Source organism: Pelophylax lessonae (assembly GCF_965119305.1).
Source record: "Pelophylax lessonae genome assembly, chromosome: 2".
Taxonomy (NCBI): domain Eukaryota; kingdom Metazoa; phylum Chordata; class Amphibia; order Anura; family Ranidae; genus Pelophylax; species Pelophylax lessonae.
This window is the reverse complement of record NC_138769.1, coordinates 7,328,659-7,356,187: the sequence shown is the minus strand read 5'-3', so window position 1 is coordinate 7,356,187 and position 27,529 is coordinate 7,328,659. Positions and strand designations below refer to the sequence as shown.

Below are 27,529 nucleotides of genomic sequence, written 5' to 3'. Positions count from 1 at the left end.
GTGGGGATTGGGGGGGTATAGGGGGGATAGTACTCAGCAGTGGGGATTGGGGGGAGTATAGGGGGGATAGTACTCAGCAGTGGGGATTGGGGGGAGTATAGGGGGGATAGCACCCAGCAGTGGGGATTGGGAGGAGTATAGGGGGGATAGTACCCAGCAGTGGGGATTGGGGGGAGTATAGGGGGGATAGTACCCAGCAGTGGGATTTTGGGGGAGTTTAGGGGGGATAGTACCCAGCAGTGGGGATTGGGGGGAGTATAGGGGGGATGGTACCCAGCAGTGGGGATTGGTGGAAGTGTAGGGGGGATAGTACCCAGCAGTGGTGATTGGGGGGGGGAGTATAGGGGGGATAGTACCCAGCAGTGGTGATTGGGGGGGAGGGGGAGTATAGGGGGGATAGTACCCAGCAGTGGGGATTGGGGGGGGGGTATAGGGGGGATGGTACCCAGCAGTGGGGATTGGGGGGAGTATAGGGGGGATAGTACCCAGCAGTGGGAATTGGGGGGAGTATTGGGGGGATAGTACCCAGCAGTGGTGATTGGGGGGGGGTATAGGGGGGATGGTACCCAGCAGTGGGGATTGGGGGGAGTATAGGGGGGATAGTACCCAGCAGTGGGGATTGGGGGAGTATAGGGGGGATAGTACCCAGCAGTGGGGATTGGGGGGAGTATAGGGGGGATAGTACCCAGCAGTGGGGATTGGGGGGAGTATAGGGGGGATGGTACCCAGCAGTGGTGATTGGGAGGAGTATAGGGGGGATAGTACCCAGCAGTGGGGATTGGGGGAGTATAGGGGGGATAGTACTCAGCAGTGGTGATTGGGGGGAGTATAGGGGGGATAGTACCCAGCAGTGGGGATTGGGGGGAGTATAGGGGGGATAGTACCCAGCAGTGGGGATTGGGGGAGTATAGGGGGGTTAGTACCCAGCAGTGGGGATTGGGGGGGGAGTATAGGGGGATGGTACCCAGCAGTGGTGATTGGGGGAGTATAGGGGGATAGTACCCAGCAGTGGTGATTGGGGGGAGTATAGGGGGATAGTACCCAGCAGTGGGGATTGGGGGGGGGGTATAGGGGGGATAGTACCCAGCAGTGGGGATTGGGGGGGGTATAGGGGGGATAGTACCCAGCAGTGGGGATTGGGGGGGTATAGGGGGGAGGTTACCCAGCAGTGGGGATTGGGGGGAGTATAGGGGGGATAGTACCCAGCAGTGGGGATTGGGGGGGGGGTATAGGGGGGATAGTACCCAGCAGTGGGGATTGGGGGGGGTATAGGGGGGATAGTACCCAGCAGTGGGGATTGGGGGGGTATAGGGGGGAGGGTACCCAGCAGTGGGGATTGGGGGGAGTATAGGGGGATAGTACCCAGCAGTTGGAATTGGGAGGAGTATAGGGGGGATAGTACCCAGCAGTGGGGATTGGGGGGGGTATAGGGGGGATAGTACCCAGCAGTGGGGATTGGGGGAGTATAGGGGGGATAGTACTCAGCAGTGGTGATTGGGGGGGAGTATAGGGGGGATAGTACCCAGCAGTGGGGATTGGGGGGAGTATAGGGGGGATAGTACCCAGCAGTGGGGATTGGGGGAGTATAGGGGGGATAGTACCCAGCAGTGGGGATTGGGGGGAGTATAGGGGGGATGGTACCCAGCAGTGGGGATTGGGGGGAGTATAGGGGGGATAGTACCCAGCAGTGAAGATTGGGGGAGTATAGGGGGGATAGTACTCAGCAGTGGGGATTGGGGGGGGGGTATAGGGGGGATAGTACCCAGCAGTGGGGATTGGGGGGAGTATAGGGGGGATAGCACCCAGCAGTGAAGATTGGGGGAGTATAGGGGGGATAGTACCCAGCAGTAGGGATTGGGGGGAGTATAGGGGGATAGTACCCAGCAGTGGGGATTGGGGGGGGGGGTATAGGGGGGATAGTACCCAGCAGTGGGGATTGGGGGGAGTATAGGGGGGATAGCACCCAGCAGTGAAGATTAGGGGAGTATAGGGGGGATAGTACCCAGCAGTAGGGATTGGGGGGAGTATAGGGGGATAGTACCCAGCAGTGGGGATTGGGGGGGGGTATAGGGGGGATAGTACCCAGCAGTGGGGATTGGGGGGGCAGTATAGGGGGGATAGTACCCAGCAGTGGGGATTGGGGGGAGTATAGGGGGGATAGTACCCAGCAGTGGGGATTGGGGGGGCAGTATAGGGGGGATAGTACCCAGCAGTGGGGATTGGGGGGAGTATAGGGGGGATAGTACCCAGCAGTGAGGATTGGGGGGGGTATAGGGGGGATAGTACCCAGCAGTGGGGATTGGGGGGGGAGTATAGGGGGATGGTACCCAGCAGTGGTGATTGGGGGAGTATAGGGGGGATAGTACCCAGCAGTGGTGATTGGGGGGAGTATAGGGGGATAGTACCCAGCAGTGGGGATTGGGGGGGGGGTATAGGGGGCATAGTACCCAGCAGTGGGGATTGGGGGGGGTATAGGGGGGATAGTACCCAGCAGTGGGGATTGGGGGGGTATAGGGGGGAGGGTACCCAGCAGTGGGGATTGGGGGGAGTATAGGGGGAATAGTACCCAGCAGTGGGGATTGGGGGGGGGTATAGGGGGGATAGTACCCAGCAGTGGGGATTGGGGGGGGGTATAGGGGGGATGGTACCCAGCAGTGGGGATTGGGGGGGTATAGGGGGGAGGGTACCCAGCAGTGGGGATTGGGGGGAGTATAGGGGGATAGTACCCAGCAGTGGGAATTGGGAGGAGTATAGGGGGGATAGTATCCAGCAGTGGGGATTGGGGGGAGTATAGGGGGATAGTACCCAGCAGTGGGGATTGGGGGGGGAGTATAGGGGGATGGTACCCAGCAGTGGTGATTGGGGGAGTATAGGGGGATAGTACCCAGCAGTGGGGATTGGGGGAGTATAGGGGGGATAGTACTCAGCAGTGGGGATTGGGGGGGGTATAGGGGGGATAGTACCCAGCAGTGGTGATTGGGGGAGTATAGGGGGGATAGTACCCAGCAGTGGGGATTGGGGGGGGTATAGGGGGGATAGTACCCAGCAGTGGGGATTGGGGGGGTATAGGGGGGATGGTACCCAGCAGTGGGGATTGGGGGGTATAGGGGGGAGGGTACCCAGCAGTGGGGATTGGGGGGAGTATAGGGGGGATAGTACCCAGCAGTGGGGATTGGGGGGGTATAGGGGGGAGGGTACCCAGCAGTGGGGATTGGGGGGAGTATAGGGGGGATAGTACCCAGCAGTGGGAATTGGGAGGAGTATAGGGGGGATGGTACCCAGCAGTGGGGATTGGGGGGAGTATAGGGGGAATGGTACACAGCAGTGGGGATTGGGGGGGTATAGGGGGGATAGTACTCAGCAGTGGGGATTGGGGGGAGTATAGGGGGGATAGCACCCAGCAGTGGGGATTGGGAGGAGTATAGGGGGGATAGTACCCAGCAGTGGGGATTGGGGGGAGTATAGGGGGGATGGTACCCAGCAGTGGGGATTGGTGGAAGTGTAGGGGGGATAGTACCCAGCAGTGGTGATTGGGGGGGGGAGTATAGGGGGGATAGTACCCAGCAGTGGTGATTGGGGGGGAGGGGGAGTATAGGGGGGATAGTACCCAGCAGTGGGGATTGGGGGGGGGGTATAGGGGGGATGGTACCCAGCAGTGGGGATTGGGGGGAGTATAGGGGGGATAGTACCCAGCAGTGGGAATTGGGGGGAGTATTGGGGGGATAGTACCCAGCAGTGGTGATTGGGGGGGGGTATAGGGGGGATGGTACCCAGCAGTGGGGATTGGGGGGAGTATAGGGGGGATAGTACCCAGCAGTGGGGATTGGGGGAGTATAGGGGGGATAGTACCCAGCAGTGGGGATTGGGGGGAGTATAGGGGGGATAGTACCCAGCAGTGGGGATTGGGGGGAGTATAGGGGGGATGGTACCCAGCAGTGGTGATTGGGAGGAGTATAGGGGGGATAGTACCCAGCAGTGGGGATTGGGGGAGTATAGGGGGGATAGTACTCAGCAGTGGTGATTGGGGGGAGTATAGGGGGGATAGTACCCAGCAGTGGGGATTGGGGGGAGTATAGGGGGGATAGTACCCAGCAGTGGGGATTGGGGGAGTATAGGGGGGTTAGTACCCAGCAGTGGGGATTGGGGGGGGAGTATAGGGGGATGGTACCCAGCAGTGGTGATTGGGGGAGTATAGGGGGATAGTACCCAGCAGTGGTGATTGGGGGGAGTATAGGGGGGATAGTACCCAGCAGTGGGGATTGGGGGGGGGTATAGGGGGGATAGTACCCAGCAGTGGGGATTGGGGGGGGTATAGGGGGGATAGTACCCAGCAGTGGGGATTGGGGGGGTATAGGGGGGAGGTTACCCAGCAGTGGGGATTGGGGGGAGTATAGGGGGGATAGTACCCAGCAGTGGGGATTGGGGGGGGGGGTATAGGGGGGATAGTACCCAGCAGTGGGGATTGGGGGGGGTATAGGGGGGATAGTACCCAGCAGTGGGGATTGGGGGGGTATAGGGGGGAGGGTACCCAGCAGTGGGGATTGGGGGGAGTATAGGGGGATAGTACCCAGCAGTTGGAATTGGGAGGAGTATAGGGGGGATAGTACCCAGCAGTGGGGATTGGGGGGGGTATAGGGGGGATAGTACCCAGCAGTGGGGATTGGGGGAGTATAGGGGGGATAGTACTCAGCAGTGGTGATTGGGGGGAGTATAGGGGGGATAGTACCCAGCAGTGGGGATTGGGGGGAGTATAGGGGGGATAGTACCCAGCAGTGGGGATTGGGGGAGTATAGGGGGGATAGTACCCAGCAGTGGGGATTGGGGGGAGTATAGGGGGGATGGTACCCAGCAGTGGGGATTGGGGGGAGTATAGGGGGGATAGTACCCAGCAGTGAAGATTGGGGGAGTATAGGGGGGATAGTACTCAGCAGTGGGGATTGGGGGGGGGGTATAGGGGGGATAGTACCCAGCAGTGGGGATTGGGGGGAGTATAGGGGGGATAGCACCCAGCAGTGAAGATTGGGGGAGTATAGGGGGGATAGTACCCAGCAGTAGGGATTGGGGGGAGTATAGGGGGATAGTACCCAGCAGTGGGGATTGGGGGGGGGTATAGGGGGGATAGTACCCAGCAGTGGGGATTGGGGGGAGTATAGGGGGGATAGCACCCAGCAGTGAAGATTGGGGGAGTATAGGGGGGATAGTACCCAGCAGTAGGGATTGGGGGGAGTATAGGGGGATAGTACCCAGCAGTGGGGATTGGGGGGGGGGGTATAGGGGGGATAGTACCCAGCAGTGGGGATTGGGGGGGCAGTATAGGGGGGATAGTACCCAGCAGTGGGGATTGGGGGGAGTATAGGGGGGATAGTACCCAGCAGTGGGGATTGGGGGGGCAGTATAGGGGGGATAGTACCCAGCAGTGGGGATTGGGGGGAGTATAGGGGGGATAGTACCCAGCAGTGAGGATTGGGGGGGGTATAGGGGGGATAGTACCCAGCAGTGGGGATTGGGGGGGGAGTATAGGGGGATGGTACCCAGCAGTGGTGATTGGGGGAGTATAGGGGGATAGTACCCAGCAGTGGTGATTGGGGGGAGTATAGGGGGATAGTACCCAGCAGTGGGGATTGGGGGGGGGGTATAGGGGGCATAGTACCCAGCAGTGGGGATTGGGGGGGTATAGGGGGGATAGTACCCAGCAGTGGGGATTGGGGGGGTATAGGGGGGAGGGTACCCAGCAGTGGGGATTGGGGGGAGTATAGGGGGAATAGTACCCAGCAGTGGGGATTGGGGGGGGGTATAGGGGGGATAGTACCCAGCAGTGGGGATTGGGGGGGGGTATAGGGGGGATGGTACCTAGCAGTGGGGATTGGGGGGGTATAGGGGGGAGGGTACCCAGCAGTGGGGATTGGGGGGAGTATAGGGGGATAGTACCCAGCAGTGGGAATTGGGAGGAGTATAGGGGGGATAGTATCCAGCAGTGGGGATTGGGGGGAGTATAGGGGGATAGTACCCAGCAGTGGGGATTGGGGGGGGAGTATAGGGGGATGGTACCCAGCAGTGGTGATTGGGGGAGTATAGGGGGATAGTACCCAGCAGTGGGGATTGGGGGAGTATAGGGGGGATAGTACTCAGCAGTGGTGATTGGGGGGAGTATAGGGGGGATAGTACCCAGCAGTGGGGATTGGGGGGAGTATAGGGGGGATAGTACCCAGCAGTGGGGATTGGGGGGAGTATAGGGGGGATAGTACCCAGCAGTGGTGATTGGGGGGAGTATAGGGGGGATAGTACCCAGCAGTGGGGATTGGGGGGAGTATAGGGGGGATAGTACCCAGCAGTGGGGATTGGGGGAGTATAGGGGGGATAGTACTCAGCAGTGGTGATTGGGGGGAGTATAGGGGGGATAGTACCCAGCAGTGGGGATTGGGGGGAGTATAGGGGGGATAGTACCCAGCAGTGGGGATTGGGGGGAGTATAGGGGGGATAGTACCCAGCAGTGGGGATTGGGGGAGTATAGGGGGGATAGTACTCAGCAGTGGGGATTGGGGGGAGTATAGGGGGGATAGTACCCAGCAGTAGGGATTGGGGGGAGTATAGGGGGATAGTACCCAGCAGTGGGGATTGGGGGGGGTATAGGGGGGATAGTACCCAGCAGTGGGGATTGGGGGGGCAGTATAGGGGGGATAGTACCCAGCAGTGGGGATTGGGGGGAGTATAGGGGGGATAGTACTCAGCAGTGGGGATTGGGGGGGGTATAGGGGGGATAGTACCCAGCAGTGGTGATTGGGGGAGTATAGGGGGGATAGTACCCAGCAGTGGGGATTGGGGGGGGTATAGGGGGGATAGTACCCAGCAGTGGGGATTGGGGGGGTATAGGGGGGATAGTACCCAGCAGTGGGGATTGGGGGGGTATAGGGGGGAGGGTACCCAGCAGTGGGGATTGGGGGGAGTATAGGGGGGATAGTACCCAGCAGTGGGGATTGGGGGGGTATAGGGGGGAGGGTACCCAGCAGTGGGGATTGGGGGGAGTATAGGGGGGATAGTACCCAGCAGTGGGAATTGGGAGGAGTATAGGGGGGATGGTACCCAGCAGTGGGGATTGGGGGGAGTATAGGGGGAATGGTACACAGCAGTGGGGATTGGGGGGGTATAGGGGGGATAGTACTCAGCAGTGGGGATTGGGGGGAGTATAGGGGGGATAGCACCCAGCAGTGGGGATTGGGAGGAGTATAGGGGGGATAGTACCCAGCAGTGGGGATTGGGGGGAGTATAGGGGGGATAGTACCCAGCAGTGGGATTTTGGGGGAGTTTAGGGGGGATAGTACCCAGCAGTGGGGATTGGGGGGAGTATAGGGGGGATGGTACCCAGCAGTGGGGATTGGTGGAAGTGTAGGGGGGATAGTACCCAGCAGTGGTGATTGGGGGGGGGGAGTATAGGGGGGATAGTACCCAGCAGTGGTGATTGGGGGGGAGGGGGAGTATAGGGGGGATAGTACCCAGCAGTGGGGATTGGGGGGGGGTATAGGGGGGATGGTACCCAGCAGTGGGGATTGGGGGGAGTATAGGGGGGATAGTACCCAGCAGTGGGAATTGGGGGGAGTATTGGGGGGATAGTACCCAGCAGTGGGGATTGGGGGGAGTATAGGGGGGATAGTACCCAGCAGTGGGGATTGGGGGGAGTATAGGGGGGATAGTACCCAGCAGTGGTGATTGGGGGGAGTATAGGGGGATAGTACTCAGCAGTGGTGATTGGGGGGAGTATAGGGGGGATAGTACCCAGCAGTGGGGATTGGGGGGAGTATAGGGGGGATAGTACCCAGCAGTGGGGATTGGGGGGAGTATAGGGGGGATAGTACCCAGCAGTGGGGATTGGGGGAGTATAGGGGGGTTAGTACCCAGCAGTGGGGATTGGGGGGGGAGTATAGGGGGATGGTACCCAGCAGTGGTGATTGGGGGAGTATAGGGGGATAGTACCCAGCAGTGGTGATTGGGGGGAGTATAGGGGGATAGTACCCAGCAGTGGGGATTGGGGGGGGTATAGGGGGGATAGTACCCAGCAGTGGGGATTGGGGGGGGGTATAGGGGGGATAGTACCCAGCAGTGGGGATTGGGGGGGTATAGGGGGGAGGTTACCCAGCAGTGGGGATTGGGGGGAGTATAGGGGGGATAGTACCCAGCAGTGGGGATTGGGGGGGGGTATAGGGGGGATAGTACCCAGCAGTGGGGATTGGGGGGGGTATAGGGGGGATGGTACCCAGCAGTGGGGATTGGGGGGGTATAGGGGGGAGGGTACCCAGCAGTGGGGATTGGGGGGAGTATAGGGGGATAGTACCCAGCAGTTGGAATTGGGAGGAGTATAGGGGGGATAGTACCCAGCAGTGGGGATTGGGGGGGTATAGGGGGGATAGTACCCAGCAGTGGGGATTGGGGGAGTATAGGGGGGATAGTACTCAGCAGTGGTGATTGGGGGGAGTATAGGGGGGATAGTACCCAGCAGTGGGGATTGGGGGGAGTATAGGGGGGATAGTACCCAGCAGTGGGGATTGGGGGAGTATAGGGAGGATAGTACCCAGCAGTGGGGATTGGGGGGAGTATAGGGGGGATGGTACCCAGCAGTGGGGATTGGGGGGAGTATAGGGGGGATAGTACTCAGCAGTGGGGATTGGGGGAGTATAGGGGGGATAGTACCCAGCAGTGAAGATTGGGGGAGTATAGGGGGGATAGTACTCAGCAGTGGGGATTGGGGGGGGGGGTATAGGGGGGATAGTACCCAGCAGTGGGGATTGGGGGGAGTATAGGGGGGATAGCACCCAGCAGTGAAGATTGGGGGAGTATAGGGGGGATAGTACCCAGCAGTAGGGATTGGGGGGAGTATAGGGGGATAGTACCCAGCAGTGGGGATTGGGGGGGGGGTATAGGGGGGATAGTACCCAGCAGTGGGGATTGGGGGGAGTATAGGGGGGATAGCACCCAGCAGTGAAGATTGGGGGAGTATAGGGGGGATAGTACCCAGCAGTAGGGATTGGGGGGAGTATAGGGGGATAGTACCCAGCAGTGGGGATTGGGGGGGGGTATAGGGGGGATAGTACCCAGCAGTGGGGATTGGGGGGGCAGTATAGGGGGGATAGTACCCAGCAGTGGGGATTGGGGGGAGTATAGGGGGGATAGTACCCAGCAGTGGGGATTGGGGGGGCAGTATAGGGGGGATAGTACCCAGCAGTGGGGATTGGGGGGAGTATAGGGGGGATAGTACCCAGCAGTGAGGATTGGGGGGGGGGTATAGGGGGGATAGTACCCAGCAGTGGGGATTGGGGGGGGAGTATAGGGGGATGGTACCCAGCAGTGGTGATTGGGGGAGTATAGGGGGATAGTACCCAGCAGTGGTGATTGGGGGGAGTATAGGGGGATAGTACCCAGCAGTGGGGATTGGGGGGGGGGTATAGGGGGCATAGTACCCAGCAGTGGGGATTGGGGGGGGTATAGGGGGGATAGTACCCAGCAGTGGGGATTGGGGGGGTATAGGGGGGAGGGTACCCAGCAGTGGGGATTGGGGGGAGTATAGGGGGAATAGTACCCAGCAGTGGGGATTGGGGGGGGGGTATAGGGGGGATAGTACCCAGCAGTGGGGATTGGGGGGGGGTATAGGGGGGATAGTACCCAGCAGTGGGGATTGGGGGGGTATAGGGGGGAGGGTACCCAGCAGTGGGGATTGGGGGGTGTATAGGGGGGATAGTACCCAGCAGTGGGAATTGGGAGGAGTATAGGGGGGATAGTATCCAGCAGTGGGGATTGGGGGGAGTATAGGGGGATAGTACCCAGCAGTGGGGATTGGGGGGGGAGTATAGGGGGATGGTACCCAGCAGTGGTGATTGGGGGAGTATAGGGGGATAGTACCCAGCAGTAGGGATTGGGGGGAGTATAGGGGGATAGTACCCAGCAGTGGGGATTGGGGGGGGAGTATAGGGGGATGGTACCCAGCAGTGGTGATTGGGGGAGTATAGGGGGATAGTACCCAGCAGTGGGGATTGGGGGGGGTATAGGGGGGATAGTACCCAGCAGTGGGGATTGGGGGGGTATAGGGGGGAGGGTACCCAGCAGTGGGGATTGGGGGGAGTATAGGGGGATAGTACCCAGCAGTGGGAATTGGGGGGAGTATAGGGGGGATAGTATCCAGCAGTGGGGATTGGGGGGGGTATAGGGGGGATAGTACCCAGCAGTGGGGATTGGGGGAGTATAGGGGGGATAGTACTCAGCAGTGGTGATTGGGGGGAGTATAGGGGGGATAGTACCCAGCAGTGGGGATTGGGGGGAGTATAGGGGGGATAGTACCCAGCAGTGGTGATTGGGGGGAGTATAGGGGGGATAGTACCCAGCAGTGGGGATTGGGGGGAGTATAGGGGGGATAGTACCCAGCAGTGGGGATTGGGGGAGTATAGGGGGGATAGTACTCAGCAGTGGTGATTGGGGGGAGTATAGGGGGGATAGTACCCAGCAGTGGGGATTGGGGGGAGTATAGGGGGGATAGTACCCAGCAGTGGGGATTGGGGGGAGTATAGGGGGGATAGTACCCAGCAGTGGGGATTGGGGGAGTATAGGGGGGATAGTACCCAGCAGTAGGGATTGGGGGGAGTATAGGGGGATAGTACCCAGCAGTGGGGATTGGGGGGGTATAGGGGGGATAGTACCCAGCAGTGGGGATTGGGGGGGCAGTATAGGGGGGATAGTACCCAGCAGTGGGGATTGGGGGGGGGTATAGGGGGGATAGTACCCAGCAGTGGTGATTGGGGGAGTATAGGGGGGATAGTACCCAGCAGTGGGGATTGGGGGGGTATAGGGGGGATAGTACCCAGCAGTGGGGATTTAGGGGGTATAGGGGGGATAGTACCCAGCAGTGGGGATTGGGGGGGTATAGGGGGGAGGGTACCCAGCAGTGGGGATTGGGGGGAGTATAGGGGGGATAGTACCCAGCAGTGGGGATTGGGGGGGTATAGGGGGGAGGGTACCCAGCAGTGGGGATTGGGGGGAGTATAGGGGGGATAGTACCCAGCAGTGGGATTTGGGAGGAGTATAGGGGGGATGGTACCCAGCAGTGGGGATTGGGGGGAGTATAGGGGGAATGGTACACAGCAGTGGGGATTGGGGGGGTATAGGGGGGATAGTACTCAGCAGTGGGGATTGGGGGGAGTATAGGGGGGATAGCACCCAGCAGTGGGGATTGGGAGGAGTATAGGGGGGATAGTACCCAGCAGTGGGGATTGGGGGGAGTATAGGGGGGATAGTACCCAGCAGTGGGGATTGGGGGGAGTATAGGGGGGATAGTACCCAGCAGTGGGATTTTGGGGGAGTTTAGGGGGGATAGTACCCAGCAGTGGGGATTGGGGGGAGTATAGGGGGGATGGTACCCAGCAGTGGGGATTGGTGGAAGTGTAGGGGGGATAGTACCCAGCAGTGGTGATTGGGGGGGGGGGAGTATAGGGGGGATAGTACCCAGCAGTGGTGATTGGGGGGGAGGGGGAGTATAGGGGGGATAGTACCCAGCAGTGGGGATTGGGGGGGGTATAGGGGGGATGGTACCCAGCAGTGGGGATTGGGGGGAGTATAGGGGGGATAGTACCCAGCAGTGGGAATTGGGGGGAGTATTGGGGGGATAGTACCCAGCAGTGGGGATTGGGGGGAGTATAGGGGGGATAGTACCCAGCAGTGGGGATTGGGGGAGTATAGGGGGGATAGTACCCAGCAGTGGGGATTGGGGGAGTATAGGGGGGATAGTACTCAGCAGTGGTGATTGGGGGGAGTATAGGGGGGATAGTACCCAGCAGTGGGGATTGGGGGGAGTATAGGGGGGATAGTACCCAGCAGTGGGGATTGGGGGAGTATAGGGGGGTTAGTACCCAGCAGTGGGGATTGGGGGGGGGAGTATAGGGGGATGGTACCCAGCAGTGGTGATTGGGGGAGTATAGGGGGATAGTACCCAGCAGTGGTGATTGGGGGGAGTATAGGGGGATAGTACCCAGCAGTGGGGATTGGGGGGGGGGTATAGGGGGGATAGTACCCAGCAGTGGGGATTGGGGGGGGTATAGGGGGGATAGTACCCAGCAGTGGGGATTGGGGGGGTATAGGGGGGAGGTTACCCAGCAGTGGGGATTGGGGGGGGAGTATAGGGGGGATAGCACCCAGCAGTGAAGATTGGGGGAGTATAGGGGGGATAGTACCCAGCAGTAGGGATTGGGGGGAGTATAGGGGGATAGTACCCAGCAGTGGGGATTGGGGGGGGAGTATAGGGGGGATAGTACCCAGCAGTGGGGATTGGGGGGGCAGTATAGGGGGGATAGTACCCAGCAGTGGGGATTGGGGGGAGTATAGGGGGGATAGTACCCAGCAGTGGGGATTGGGGGGGCAGTATAGGGGGGATAGTACCCAGCAGTGGGGATTGGGGGGAGTATAGGGGGGATAGTACCCAGCAGTGAGGATTGGGGGGGGTATAGGGGGGATAGTACCCAGCAGTGGGGATTGGGGGGGAGTATAGGGGGATGGTACCCAGCAGTGGTGATTGGGGGAGTATAGGGGGATAGTACCCAGCAGTGGTGATTGGGGGGAGTATAGGGGGATAGTACCCAGCAGTGGGGATTGGGGGGGGGGTATAGGGGGCATAGTACCCAGCAGTGGGGATTGGGGGGGGTATAGGGGGGATAGTACCCAGCAGTGGGGATTGGGGGGGTATAGGGGGGAGGGTACCCAGCAGTGGGGATTGGGGGGAGTATAGGGGCGATAGTACACAGCAGTGGGGATTGGGGGGGGTATAGGGGGGATAGTACCCAGCAGTGGGGATTGGGGGGAGTATAGGGGGGATGGTACCCAGCAGTGAGGATTGGGATGAGTATAGGGGGGATAGTACCCAGCAGTGGGGATTGGGGGGAGTATATGGGGGATAGCACCCAGCAGTGGGGATTGGGGGGGAGTATAGGGGTGATAGTACCCAGCAGTGGGGATTGGGGGGTATAGGGGGGATGGTACCCAGCAGTGGGGATTGGGGGGAGTATAGGGGGGATAGTACCCAGCAGTGGGGATTGGGGGAAGTATAGGGGGATAGTACCCAGCAGTGGGGATTGGGGGGGGGGGTATAGGGGGGATAGCACCCAGCAGTGGGGATTGGGGGAGTATAGGGGGATAGTACCCAGCAGTGGGGATTGGGGGGGGTATAGGGGGGATAGTACCCAGCAGTGGGGATTGGGGGGAGTATATGGGGGATAGCACCCAGCAGTGGGGATAGGGGGGAGTATTGGGGGGATAGTACCCAGCAGTGGGGATTGGGGGGAGTATAGGGGGGATAGTACCCAGCAGTGGGGATTGGGGGGAGTATAGGGGGGATAGTACCCAGCAGTGGGATTTTGGGGGAGTTTAGGGGGGGATAGTACCCAGCAGTGGGGATTGGGGGGAGTATAGGGGGATGGTACCCAGCAGTGAGGATTGGGATGAGTATAGGGGGGATGGTACCCAGCAGTGGTGATTGGGGGGGGGGAGTATAGGGGGGATAGTACCCAGCAGTGGTGATTGGGGGGGGGGAGTATAGGGGGGATAGTACCCAGCAGTGGGGATTGGGGGGGAGTATAGGGGGGATAGTACCCAGCAGTGGGGATTGGGGGAGTATAGGGGGGATAGTACCCAGCAGTGAAGATTGGGGGAGTATAGGGGGGATAGTACCCAGCAGTGGGGATTGGGGGAGTATAGGGGGGATAGTACCCAGCAGTGGGGATTGGGGGGGTATAGGGAGGATAGTACCCAGCAGTGAGGATTGGGGGGGGTATAGAGAGGATAGTACCCAGCAGTGGGGATTGGGGGGGAGTATAGGGGGGATAGTACCCAGCAGTGGGGATTGGGGGGAGTATAAGGGGGATAGTACACAGCAGTTAGGATTGGGGGGAGTATAGGGGGGATAGTACCCAGCAGTGGGGATTGGGGGGAGTATAGGGGGATAGTACCCAGCAGTGGGGATTGGGGGGAGTATAGGGGGGATAGTACCCAGCAGTGGGGATTGGGGGGGTATAGGGGGGATGGTACCCAGCAGTGGGGATTGGGGGGAGTATAGGGGGGATGGTACCCAGCAGTGGTGATTGGGGGGGGGGGGAGTATAGGGGGGAAAGTACCCAGCAGTGAGGATTGGGGGGAGTATAGGGGGGATGGTACCCAGCAGTGGGGATTGGGGGAAGTATAGGGGGGATGGTACCCAGCAGTGGGGATTGGGGGAAGTATAGGGGGGATAGTACCCAGCAGTGGGGATTGGGGGGAGTATAGGGGGGATAGTACCCAGCAGTGGGGATTGGGGGGAGTATAGGGGGGATAGTACACAGCAGTTAGGATTGGGGGGAGTATAGGGGGGATAGTACACAGCTGTGTGGATTGGGGGGGAGTATATGGGGATGGTACCCAGCAGTGGGGATTGGGGGGGTATAGGGGGGATAGTACCCAGCAGTGGGGATTGGGGGGGGGTATAGGGGGGATAGTACCCAGCAGTGGGGATTGGGGGGAGTATAGGGGGGATAGTACCCAGCAGTGGGGATTGGGGGGAGTATAGGGGGGATAGTACCCAGCAGTGGGGATTGGGGGGAGTATAGGGGGGATAGTACACAGCAGTTAGGATTGGGGTGGTATAGGGGGGATAGTACCCAGCAGTGGGGATTGGGGGGAGTATAGGGGGGATAGTACCCAGCAGTGGGAATTGGGGGGAGTATTGGGGGGATAGTACCCAGCAGTGGGGATTGGGGGGAGTATAGGGGGGATAGTACCCAGCAGTGGGGATTGGGGGCAGAATAGGGGGGATAGTACCCAGCAGTGGGGATTGGGGGCAGTATAGGGGGGATAGTACCCAGCAGTGGGGATTGGGGGGGAGTATAGGGGGGATAGTACCCAGCAGTGGGGATTGGGGGGGGGATAGGGGGGATAGTACCCAGCAGTGGGGATTGGGGGGGAGTATAGGGGGGATGGTACCCAGCAGTGGGGATTGGGGGGAGTATAGGGGTGATAGTACCCAGAAGTGGGGATTGGGGGAGTATAGGGGGGATAGTACCCAGCAGTGGGGATTGGGGGGAGTATAGGGGGGATAGTACACAGCAGTGGGGATTGGGGGGAGTATAGGGGAGATAGTACCCAGCAGTGGGGATTGGGGGGAGTATAGGGGGGATAGTACACAGCAGTGGGGATTGGGGGAAGTATAGGGGGGATAGTACACAGCAGTGTGGATTGGGGGGAGTATATGGGGATGGTACCCAGCAGTGGGGATTGGGGGGGTATAGGGGGGATAGTACCCAGCAGTGGGGATTGGGGGGGGGTATAGGGGGGATAGTACCCAGCAGTGGGGATTGGGGGGAGTATAGGGGGGATAGTACCCAGCAGTGGGGATTGGGGGGAGTATAGGGGGGATAGTACACAGCAGTTTGGATTGGGGGGAGTATAGGGGGGATAGTACCCAGCAGTGGGGATTGGGGGGGTATAGGGGGGATGGTACCCAGCAGTGGGGATTGGGGGGAGTATAGGGGGGATATTACCCAGCAGTGGGAATTGGGGGGAGTATTGGGGGGATAGTACCCAGCAGTGGGGATTGGGGGGAGTATAGGGGGGATAGTACCCAGCAGTGGGGATTGGGGGGAGTATAGGGGGGATAGTACCCAGCAGTGGGGATTGGGGGGAGTATAGGGGGGATAGTACCCAGCAGTGGGGATTGGGGGCAGAATAGGGGGGATAGTACCCAGCAGTGGGGATTGGGGGAGTATAGGGGGGATAGTACCCAGCAGTGGGGATTGGGGGCAGTATAGGGGGGATAGTACCCAGCAGTGGGGATTGGGGGGGAGTATAGGGGGGATAGTACCCAGCAGTGGGGATTGGGGGGGTATAGGGGGGATAGTACCCAGCAGTGGGGATTGGGGGGAGTATAGGGGGGATAGTACCCAGCAGTGGGGATTGGGGGGAGTATAGGGGGGATAGTACCCAGCAGTGGGGATTGGGGGGGAGTATAGGGGGGATGGTACCCAGCAGTGGGGATTGGGGGGGAGTATAGGGGGGATGGTACCCAGCAGTGGGGATTGGGGGGGGAGTATAGGGGGGATAGTACACAGCAGTTAGGATTGGGGAAATATAGGGGGGATAGTACACAGCAGTGGGGATTGGGGGGAGTATAGGGGGGATAGTACCCAGCAGTGGTGATTGGGGGGATTGTAGGGGGGATAGTACCCAGCAGTGGGGATTGGGGGGAGTATAGGGGGATAGTACCCAGCAGTGTGGATTGGGGGGAGTATATGGGGATGGTACCCAGCAGTGGGGATTGGGGGGGTATAGGGGGGATAGTACCCAGCAGTGGGGATTGGGGGGAGTATAGGGGGGATAGTACCCAGCAGTGGGGATTGGGGGGAGTATAGGGGGGATAGTACCCAGCAGTGGGGATTGGGGGCAGAATAGGGGGGATAGTACCCAGCAGTGGGGATTGGGGGCAGAATAGGGGGGATAGTACCCAGCAGTGGGGATTGGGGGAGTATAGGGGGGATAGTACCCAGCAGTGGGGATTGGGGGCAGTATAGGGGGGATAGTACCCAGCAGTGGGGATTGGGGGGGAGTATAGGGGGGATAGTACCCAGCAGTGGGGATTGGGGGGGGGTATAGGGGGGATAGTACCCAGCAGTGGGGATTGGGGGGAGTATAGGGGGGATAGTACCCAGCAGTGGGGATTGGGGGGAGTATAGGGGGGATAGTACCCAGTAGTGGGGATTGGGGGGGTATAGAGGGGACAGTACCCAGCAGTGAGGATTGGGGGGGGGGGATAGTACCCAGCAGTGGGGATTGGGGGGAGTATAGGGTGGGATAGTACCCAGCAGTGGGGATTGGGGGGGGGGAGTATAGGGGGGATAGTACCCAGCAGTGGTGATTGGGGGGGGGAGTATAGGGGGATGGTACCCAGCAGTGGGGATTGGGGTGAGTATAGGGGGATGGTACCCAGCAGTGAAGATTGGGGGGAGTATAGGGGGGATAGTACCCAGCAGTGAGGATTGGGGGGAGTATAGGGGGGATGGTACCCAGCAGTGGTGATTGGGGGGGGGAGTATAGGGGGGATAGTACCCAGCAGTGAGGATTGGGGGGAGTATAGGGGGGATGGTACCCAGCAGTGGGGATTGGGGGGGTATAGGGAGGATAGTACCCAGCAGTGAAGATTGGGGGGAGTATAGGGGGTCAGTACCCAGCAGTGGTGATTGGGGGGGGGGGGGTGAGTATAGGGGGGATAGTACCCAGCAGTGAGGATTGGGGGGAGTATAGGGGGGATGGTACCCAGCAGTGGGGATTTGGGGGGTATAGGGAGGATAGTACCCAGCAGTGAAGATTGGGGGAGTATAGGGGGGATAGTACCCAGCAGTGGGGATTGGGGGTAGTATAGGGGGGATAGTACCCAGCAGTGGGGATTGGGGGGGAGTATAGGGGGGATAGTACCCAGCAGTGAGGATTGGGGGGGTATAGGGAGGATAGTACCCAGCAGTGGGGATTGGGGGAGTATAGGGGGGATAGTACCCAGCAGTGGGGATTGGGGGAGTATAGGGGGGATAGTACACAGCAGTAGGGATTGGGGGGAGTATAGGGGGGATAGTACCCAGCAGTGAGGATTGGGGGGGGTATAGAGAGGATAGTACCCAGCAGTGGGGATTGGGGGAGTATAGGGGGGATAGTACCCAGCAGTGGGGATTGGGGGGGGGTATAGGGGGGATGGTACCCAGCAGTGGGGATTGGGGGGAGTATAGGGGGGATAGTACCCAGCAGTGGGGATTGGGGGGAGTATAGGGGGGATGGTACCCAGCAGTGGGGATTGGGGGGGGTATAGGGGGGATGGTACCCAGCAGTGGGGATTGGGGGGAGTATAGGGGGGATAGTACCCAGCAGTGGGAATTGGGGGGAGTATTGGGGGGATAGTACCCAGCAGTGGGGATTGGGGGGAGTATAGGGGGGATAGTACCCAGCAGTGGGGATTGGGGGAGTATAGGAGGGATAGTACCCAGCAGTGGGGATTGGGGGAGTATAGGGGGGATAGTACCCAGCAGTGGGGATTGGGGGGGGGTATAGGGGGGATAGTACCCAGCAGTGGGGATTGGGGGGGTATAGAGGGGACAGTACCCAGCAGTGAGGATTGGGGGGGGGATAGTAGTACCCAGCAGTGGGAATTGGGGGGGGTATAGGGGGATAGTACCCAGCAGTGGGGATTGGGGGGAGTATAGGGTGGGATAGTACCCAGCAGTGGGGATTGGGGGGAGTATAGGGGGGATTGTACCCAGCAGTGGGGATTGGGGGGGGAGTATAGGGGGGATAGTACCCAGCAGTGAGGATTGGGGGGGTATAGGGAGGATAGTACCCAGCAGTGGGGATTGGGGGAGTATAGGGGGGATAGTACCCAGCAGTGGGGATTGGGGGAGTATAGGGGGGATAGTACACAGCAGTAGGGATTGGGGGGAGTATAGGGGGGATAGTACCCAGCAGTGAGGATTGGGGGGGGTATAGAGAGGATAGTACCCAGCAGTGGGGATTGGGGGAGTATAGGGGGGATAGTACCCAGCAGTGGGGATTGGTGGAAGTGTGGGGGGGATAGTACCCAGCAGTGGGGATTGGGGGGGAGTATAGGGGGGATAGTACCCAGCAGTGGGGATTGGGGGGGGGGGGTATAGGGGGGATAGTACCCAGCAGTGGGGATTGGGGGGGTATAGAGGGGACAGTACCCAGCAGTGAGGATGGGGGGGGGGGTAGTAGTACCCAGCAGTGGGAATTGGGGGGGTATAGGGGGATAGTACCCAGCAGTGGGGATTGGGGGGGGTATAGGGGGGATAGTACCCAGCAGTGGGGATTGGGGGGGTATAGGGGGGATGGTACCCAGCAGTGGGGATTGGGGGGAGTATAGGGGGGATAGTACCCAGCAGTGGGGATTGGGGGGGGTATAGGGGGGATGGTACCCAGCAGTGGGGATTGGGGGGAGTATAGGGGGGATAGTACCCAGCAGTGGGGATTGGGGGGAGTATAGGGGGGATAGTACCCAGCAGTGGGGATTGGGGGGGGTATAGGGGGGATAGTACCCAGCAGTGGGGATTGGGGGGGTATAGGGGGGATGGTACCCAGCAGTGGGGATTGGGGGGGGTATAGGGGGGATGGTACCCAGCAGTGGGGATTGGGGGGAGTATAGGGGGGATGGTACCCAGCAGTGGGGATTGGGGGGAGTATAGGGGGGATAGTACCCAGCAGTGGGGATTGGGGGGGGTATAGGGGGGATGGTACCCAGCAGTGGGGATTGGGGGAGTATAGGGGGGATAGTACCCAGCAGTGGGGATTGGGGGGAGTATAGGGGGTTAGTACCCAGCAGTGGGGATTGGGGGGAGTATAGGGGGGATAGTACCCAGCAGTGGGGATTGGGGGGAGTATAGGGGGGATAGTACACAGCAGTTAGGATTGGGGGGAGTATAGGGGGGATAGTACACAGCAGTGGGGATTGGGGGGAGTATAGGGGGGATAGTACACAGCAGTGTGGATTGGGGGGAGTATATGGGGATGGTACCCAGCAGTGGGGATTGGGGGGGGTATAGGGGGGATAGTACCCAGCAGTGGGGATTGGGGGGGGGTATAGGGGGGATAGTACCCAGCAGTGGGGATTGGGGGGAGTATAGGGGGGATAGTACCCAGCAGTGGTGATTGGGGGGAGTATAGGGGGGATAGTACACAGCAGTTTGGATTGGGGGGAGTATAGGGGGGATAGTACCCAGCAGTGGGGATTGGGGGGGTATAGGGGGGATGGTACCCAGCAGTGGGGATTGGGGGGAGTATAGGGGGGATAGTACCCAGCAGTGGGAATTGGGGGGAGTATTGGGGGGATAGTACCCAGCAGTGGGGATTGGGGGGAGTGTAGGGGGGATAGTACCCAGCAGTGGGGATTGGGGGGAGTATAGGGGGGATAGTACCCAGCAGTGGGGATTGGGGGCAGAATAGGGGGGATAGTACCCAGCAGTGGGGATTGGGGGAGTATAGGGGGGATAGTACCCAGCAGTGGGGATTGGGGGCAGTATAGGGGGGATAGTACCCAGCAGTGGGGATTGGGGGGGAGTATAGGGGGGATAGTACCCAGCAGTGGGGATTGGGGGGGGGTATAGGGGGGATAGTACCCAGCAGTGGGGATTGGGGGGAGTATAGGGGGGATGGTACCCAGCAGTGGGGATTGGGGGGGAGTATAGGGTGGGATAGTACCCAGCAGTGGGGATTGGGGGGAGTATAGGGGGGATAGTACACAGCAGTTAGGATTGGGGGGAGTATAGGGGGGATAGTACACAGCAGTGGGGATTGGGGGGAGTATAGGGGGGATAGTACCCAGCAGTGGTGATTGGGGGGATTGTAGGGGGGATAGTACCCAGCAGTGGGGATTGGGGGGAGTATAGGGGGATAGTACCCAGCAGTGTGGATTGGGGGGAGTATATGGGGATGGTACCCAGCAGTGGGGATTGGGGGGGTATAGGGGGGATAGTACCCAGCAGTGGGGATTGGGGGGAGTATAGGGGGGATAGTACCCAGCAGTGGGGATTGGGGGGAGTATAGGGGGGATAGTACACAGCAGTTAGGATTGGGGGGAGTATAGGGGGATAGTACCCAGCATTGGGATTTGGGGGGGGGGGGGTATAGGGGGGATGGTACCCAGCAGTGGGGATTGGGGGGAGTATAGGGGGGATAGTACCCAGCAGTGGGAATTGGGGGGAGTATTGGGGGGATAGTACCCAGCAGTGGGGATTGGGGGGAGTATAGGGGGGATAGTACCCAGCAGTGGGGATTGGGGGGAGTATAGGGGGGATAGTACCCAGCAGTGGGGATTGGGGGCAGAATAGGGGGGATAGTACCCAGCAGTGGGGATTGGGGGCAGAATAGGGGGGATAGTACCCAGCAGTGGGGATTGGGGGAGTATAGGGGGTATAGTACCCAGCAGTGGGGATTGGGGGCAGTATAGGGGGGATAGTACCCAGCAGTGGGGATTGGGGGGGAGTATAGGGGGGATAGTACCCAGCAGTGGGGATTGGGGGGGGGTATAGGGGGGATAGTACCCAGCAGTGGGGATTGGGGGGAGTATAGGGGGGATAGTACCCAGCAGTGGGGATTGGGGGGAGTATAGGGGGGATAGTACCCAGCAGTGGGGATTGGGGGGGTATAGAGGGGACAGTACCCAGCAGTGAGGATTGGGGGGGGGGACAGTACCCAGCAGTGGGAATTGGGGGGGTATAGGGGGATAGTACCCAGCAGTGTGGATTGGGGGGAGTATAGGGGGGATAGTACCCAGCAGTGGGGATTGGGGGGAGTATAGGGGGGATAGTACCCAGCAGTGGTGATTGGGGGGGGGGGGGAGTATAGGGGGGATAGTACCCAGCAGTGGTGATTGGGGGGGGGGGGAGTATAGGGGGATGGTACCCAGCAGTGGGGATTGGGGTGAGTATAGGGGGATGGTACCCAGCAGTGAAGATTGGGGGGAGTATAGGGGGGATAGTACCCAGCAGTGAGGATTGGGGGGAGTATAGGGGGGATGGTACCCAGCAGTGGGGATTGGGGGGGGTATAGGGAGGATAGTACCCAGCAGTGAAGATTGGGGGGAGTATAGGGAGTCAGTACCCAGCAGTGGTGATTGGGGGGGGGGGAGTATAGGGGGGATAGTACCCAGCAGTGAGGATTGGGGGGAGTATAGGGGGGATGGTACCCAGCAGTGGGGATTTGGGGGGTATAGGGAGGATAGTACCCAGCAGTGAAGATTGGGGGAGTATAGGGGGGATAGTACCCAGCAGTGGGGATTGGGGGGAGTATAGGGGGGATTGTACCCAGCAGTGGGGATTGGGGGGAGTATAGGGGGGATAGTACCCAGCAGTGAGGATTGGGGGGGTATAGGGAGGATAGTACCCAGCAGTGGGGATTGGGGGAGTATAGGGGGGATAGTACCCAGCAGTGGGGATTGGGGGAGTATAGGGGGGATAGTACACAGCAGTAGGGATTGGGGGGAGTATAGGGGGGATAGTACCCAGCAGTGAGGATTGGGGGGGGTATAGAGAGGATAGTACCCAGCAGTGGGGATTGGGGGAGTATAGGGGGGATAGTACCCAGCAGTGGGGATTGGTGGAAGTGTAGGGGGGATAGTACCCAGCAGTGGGGATTGGGGGGGAGTATAGGGGGGATGGTACCCAGCAGTGGGGATTGGGGGGAGTATAGGGTGGGATAGTACCCAGCAGTGGGGATTGGGGGGGAGTATAGGGGGGATAGTACCCAGCAGTGGGGATTGGGGGGGGAGTATAGGGGGGATAGTACTCAGCAGTGGTGATTGGGGGGAGTATAGGGGGGATGGTACCCAGCAGTGGGGATTGGGGGGGAGTATAGGGGGGATAGTACCCAGCAGTGGGGATTGGGGGGGTATAGAGGGGACAGTACCCAGCAGTGAGGATTGGGGGGGGGATAGTAGTACCCAGCAGTGGGAATTGGGGGGGGTATAGGGGGATAGTACCCAGCAGTGGGGATTGGGGGGAGTATAGGGTGGGATAGTACCCAGCAGTGGGGATTGGGGGGAGTATAGGGGGGATTGTACCCAGCAGTGGGGATTGGGGGGAGTATAGGGGGGATAGTACCCAGCAGTGAGGATTGGGGGGGTATAGGGAGGATAGTACCCAGCAGTGGGGATTGGGGGAGTATAGGGGGGATAGTACACAGCAGTGGGGATTGGGGGAGTATAGGGGGGATAGTACACAGCAGTAGGGATTGGGGGGAGTATAGGGGGGATAGTACCCAGCAGTGAGGATTGGGGGGGGTATAGAGAGGATAGTACCCAGCAGTGGGGATTGGGGGAGTATAGGGGGGATAGTACCCAGCAGTGGGGATTGGTGGAAGTGTGGGGGGGATAGTACCCAGCAGTGGGGATTGGGGGGGAGTATAGGGGGGATAGTACCCAGCAGTGGGGATTGGGGGGGGGTATAGGGGGGATAGTACCCAGCAGTGGGGATTGGGGGGGTATAGAGGGGACAGTACCCAGCAGTGAGGATTGGGGGGGGGGTAGTAGTACCCAGCAGTGGGAATTGGGGGGGTATAGGGGGATAGTACCCAGCAGTGGGGATTGGGGGGGGTATAGGGGGGATAGTACCCAGCAGTGGGGATTGGGGGGGTATAGGGGGGATGGTACCCAGCAGTGGGGATTGGGGGGAGTATAGGGGGGATAGTACCCAGCAGTGGGGATTGGGGGGGTATAGGGGGGATGGTACCCAGCAGTGGGGATTGGGGGGGAGTATAGGGGGGATAGTACCCAGCAGTGGGGATTGGGGGGAGTATAGGGGGGATAGCACCCAGCAGTGGGGATTGGGAGGAGTATAGGGGGGATAGTACCCAGCAGTGGGGATTGGGGGGGGTATAGGGGGGATGGTACCCAGCAGTGGGGATTGGGGGAGTATAGGGGGGATAGTACCCAGCAGTGGGGATTGGGGGGAGTATAGGGGGTTAGTACCCAGCAGTGGGGATTGGGGGGAGTATAGGGGGGATAGTACCCAGCAGTGGGGATTGGGGGGAGTATAGGGGGGATAGTACCCAGCAGTTAGGATTGGGGGGAGTATAGCTCAGGACCCCGGTGCTGCAGTGCTGGCAGGTCCCCATATCCTGATAAGTGCAGCCCCCTCCCCCATGTTTTGTACACAATTTAACTCTTTCCTCTCCTCTCTGCAGCTCAACAAAAACACAGAAGATTGGTGGGCAGTGATGTCACTCTGGTGCCGCAATATACCGGAGATGTCAAAGAGATAACCTGGAGGATAAATGAAATTCTAGCGGTGGAAATGGTGCTGGATCCTCTGGAAGAGATTACATTTCGTCTGCCTAGAGACAGAGTCACTATCAATGAAACCAACGGAGCACTGACCATAAGGAATCTGACTATAGCAGACTTCGGGTCCTACACGGCAGAGGTGCTGCTAAAGAATATTAATGTTGATAAAACATTCATAGCGCTCACTTTACAGGGTAAGTGTGTTACATGAAAACATCATAAAATTACACATGGTGTGTAATATCTCCTGTCCTTCTGCCCCTCTACTGCTACCCCCCTTATTTGGTTTAAATTTCTGGCTGTCAACAGGTGTAGAAGTTGATTTAGACCCCATTCAGACTAGCGCGACTTGTCAGGCGACTTGTCAACCTTGACAAGTCACGCTTGGTCGCTCGCCATTGATTAGCACAGGACCCATTCTAATAGGAGCGACACAAGTCGCTCCGACTTAGAAAAAGGGTCCTGTACTACTTTGGGGCGACCTCGGAGCGACTTGCATAGACTTCCATTATGTGAAGTCCCTGCAAGTCGCGCCGAAGTCGCGGGGCATGCTGTGCACTGCGACTTCACAGGTCACCCCTCGAAGTCGGATTGCCTCAGTGTGAACCGGCTCTAAGTCAAAAATTGACCGTTTAGCACATTGTTTAGAAACATAGAAACATAGAATGTGTCGGCAGATAAGAACCATTTGGCCCATCTAGTCTGCCCAATATATCTGAATCCTATGAATAGTCCCTGGCCCTATCTTATATGAAGGATAGCCTTATGCCTATCCCATGCATGCTTAAACTCCTTCACTGTATTTGCAGCTACCACTTCTGCAGGAAGGTTATTCCATGCATCCACTACTCTCTCAGTAAAGTAATACTTCCTCATATTACTTTTAAACCTTTGCCCCTCTAATTTAAAACTGTGTCCTCTTGTGGTAGTTTTTCTTCTTTTAAATATGCTCTCCTCCTTTACCGAGTTGATTCCCTTTATGTATTTAAAAGTTTCTATCATATCCCCTCTGTCTCTTCTTTCTTCCAAGCTATACATGTTAAGGTCCTTTAACCTTTCCTGGTAAGTTTTTTCCTGCAATCCATGTACTAGTTTAGTAGCTCTTCTCTGAACTCTCTCTAGAGTATCTATATCCTTCTGGAGATATGGCCTCCAGTACTGCGCACAATACTCCAAGTGAGGTCTCACCAGTGTTCTGTACATCGGCATAAGCACTTCTCTCTTTCTACTGCTTATACCTCTCCCTATACATCCAAGCATTCTGCTGGCATTTCGTGCTGCTCTATTACATTGTCTTCCCACCTTTAAGTCTTCTGAAATAATTACTCCTAAATCCCTTTCCTCAGATACTGAGGTCAGGACTGTGTCAAATATTCTATATTCTGCCCTTGGGTTTTTACGCCCCAGGTGCATTATCTTGCACTTATCCACATTAAATTTCAGTTGCCAGAGTTCTGACCATTCTTCTAGTTTTCCTAAATTCTTTTCCATTTGGCGTTTCCCTCCAGGAACATCAACCCTGTTACATATCTTTGTGTTATCAGCAAAAAGACAAACCTTACCATCGAGGCCTTTTGCAATATCACTTATGAAGATATTAAACAAAATTGGTCCCAGTACAGATCCCTGAGGTACCCCACTGGTAACATGACCTTGTTCTGAATGTTCTCCATTGACTACAACCCTCTGTTGTCTGTCACTCAGCCACTGCCTAATCCACTCAACAATATGGGAGTCCATGCTCAATGACTGCAGTTTATTGATAAGTCTTCTATGTGGGACAGTGTCAAAAGCCTTACTAAAATCTAGATATGCAATGTCTACTGCACCTCCACCGTCTATTATTTTAGTCACCCAGTCAAAAAAATCTATAAGATTTGTTTGACATGATCTCCCTGAAGTAAACCCATGTTGTTTTTCATCTTGCAATCCATGGGATTTAAGATGTTCCACAATCCTATCCTTTAATAGGGTTTCCATTAATTTGCCTACTATTGATGTCAGACTCACTGGTCTATAGTTGCTCGATTCCTCCCTACTACCTTTCTTGTGAATGGGCACGACATTTGCCAATTTCCAATCTTCCGGGACGACTCCTGTTACTAATGATTGGTTAAATAAATCTGTTAACCTCCCTGGCGGTATGATTATGTCAGGAATTACATACCAAAAGCGGTACAATTGTTTTCATGGAAATTTGGCGTTATGTATTATAGGCCTACAATTCTTACTAATTACTGACTTAAACCTGACCAAAACAAGAGTCTAGTAGACATCCCAGATGTGATAAATTTGAAACACAAACGCGTGAATTATAATCGAATCAATAATATTATTTTATTATTTATAATTATTTATAATATAATATATATAAAGTTATATTATTGATTAGATTATAATTCATGCATTATATATTATATATAGATATATGTGTGTGTGTGTGTATATATATATATATATATATATATATATATATATATATATATAATTATATAACGCATGAATTATAATCAAATCAATAATATAATTTTATACATATATATATATATATATATATATATATATCGGTGTATGTGTGTGTATGTATATATATATATAAAATGTGTTTTGTGCAACTTTTTTTTTTTTTTTGAATTTCCCTCCCTAGTTCGCTCCCATGCAGCATTGCTGCTGTAGGGAACGGAACTAGGAAGTGATCACACCGACGGAGGAGCGGCGGGACTCTCGGCTGGCGATCTCAGCAATGAGAGATCATTGCTGGATCGCCAGGAGAAGGTAAGAGAACACCGCTGCGCTCTCTGCACATCCACCCCGAGCGTGACTCGGGGTTACCGATCCTGCAATGAAAAATCCACCCCGAATCACGCTCGGGATTACCGCCAAGGTGGTTAATGGTTTTGCCAGCTCACCACTAAGCTCTTTTAATAACTTTGGGTGTATCTCATCAGGACCCTGTGACTTATTTGTCTTCACTTTAGACAGCAATCTTAGAACGTCTTCCTCTGTAAAGACACATGCATCAAACGATTCATTAGTCATCCTTTCAAGTGGAGGTCCTTCTCCTTCTTTTTCTTCTGTAAAAACTGAACAGAAGTATTCATTAAGGCAGTCGGCTAGCCCTTTATTCTCTTCTACATACCTTCCGTCCTTTGTTTTTAATTTAGTTATTCCTTGTTTTAATTTCCTTTTTTCATTTATATATCTGAAGAATGTCTTATCCCCCTTTTTCATAGACTGAGCTAGTTTTTCTTCTGCCTGCGCTTTAGAAGTTCTTATGACTTGCTTGGCCTCTTTCTGCCTAATCTTGTAGATTTCCTTATCTTCATTGCTCTGGGTTTTTTTATAATTACAAAATGCTAGCTTTTTATTTTTAATGATTTGGGCCACTTCTGCTGAGTACCACAGTGGTCTCTTCCTTTTTTTGCTTTTACTGACAAGTCTAATGCAATTTTCTGTTGCCTTCAATAATGCACCTTTTATGACTATATTCATTTTTGAAAAGTCTGTTTTTCTAAAATCTAAAACTTTTGTTTTTGTGTGGTGTGACTCTTTCACAGTTCTTATATTAAACCACACTGACTGGTGATCACTAGATCCCAAGGTTTCGCCTACAATGACATCATATACCGAATCCCCATTTGTGAATACCAAATCCAAAATGGCCTCCCTCCGGGTTGGCTCCTCAACCACTTGTTGCAGAGACAA

At 57.0% G+C, this 27,529-nt stretch overlaps 1 protein-coding gene across 1 annotated transcript in view; it reads left to right on the top strand.

The window, feature by feature from the left end:
• The window catches only part of LOC309546591 (uncharacterized protein), a gene marked incomplete at its 3' end in the record, with an annotated part of 231,220 nt that overhangs the window by 121,890 nt on the left and 81,801 nt on the right, over positions 1-27,529 (top strand). Inside the window, exon 2 of the mRNA XM_082246339.1 lies at positions 23,725-24,018. Coding sequence (XP_082102465.1) covers positions 23,725-24,018 — 294 coding nt within the window. The remainder of the gene's footprint in view (positions 1-23,724; positions 24,019-27,529) is intronic.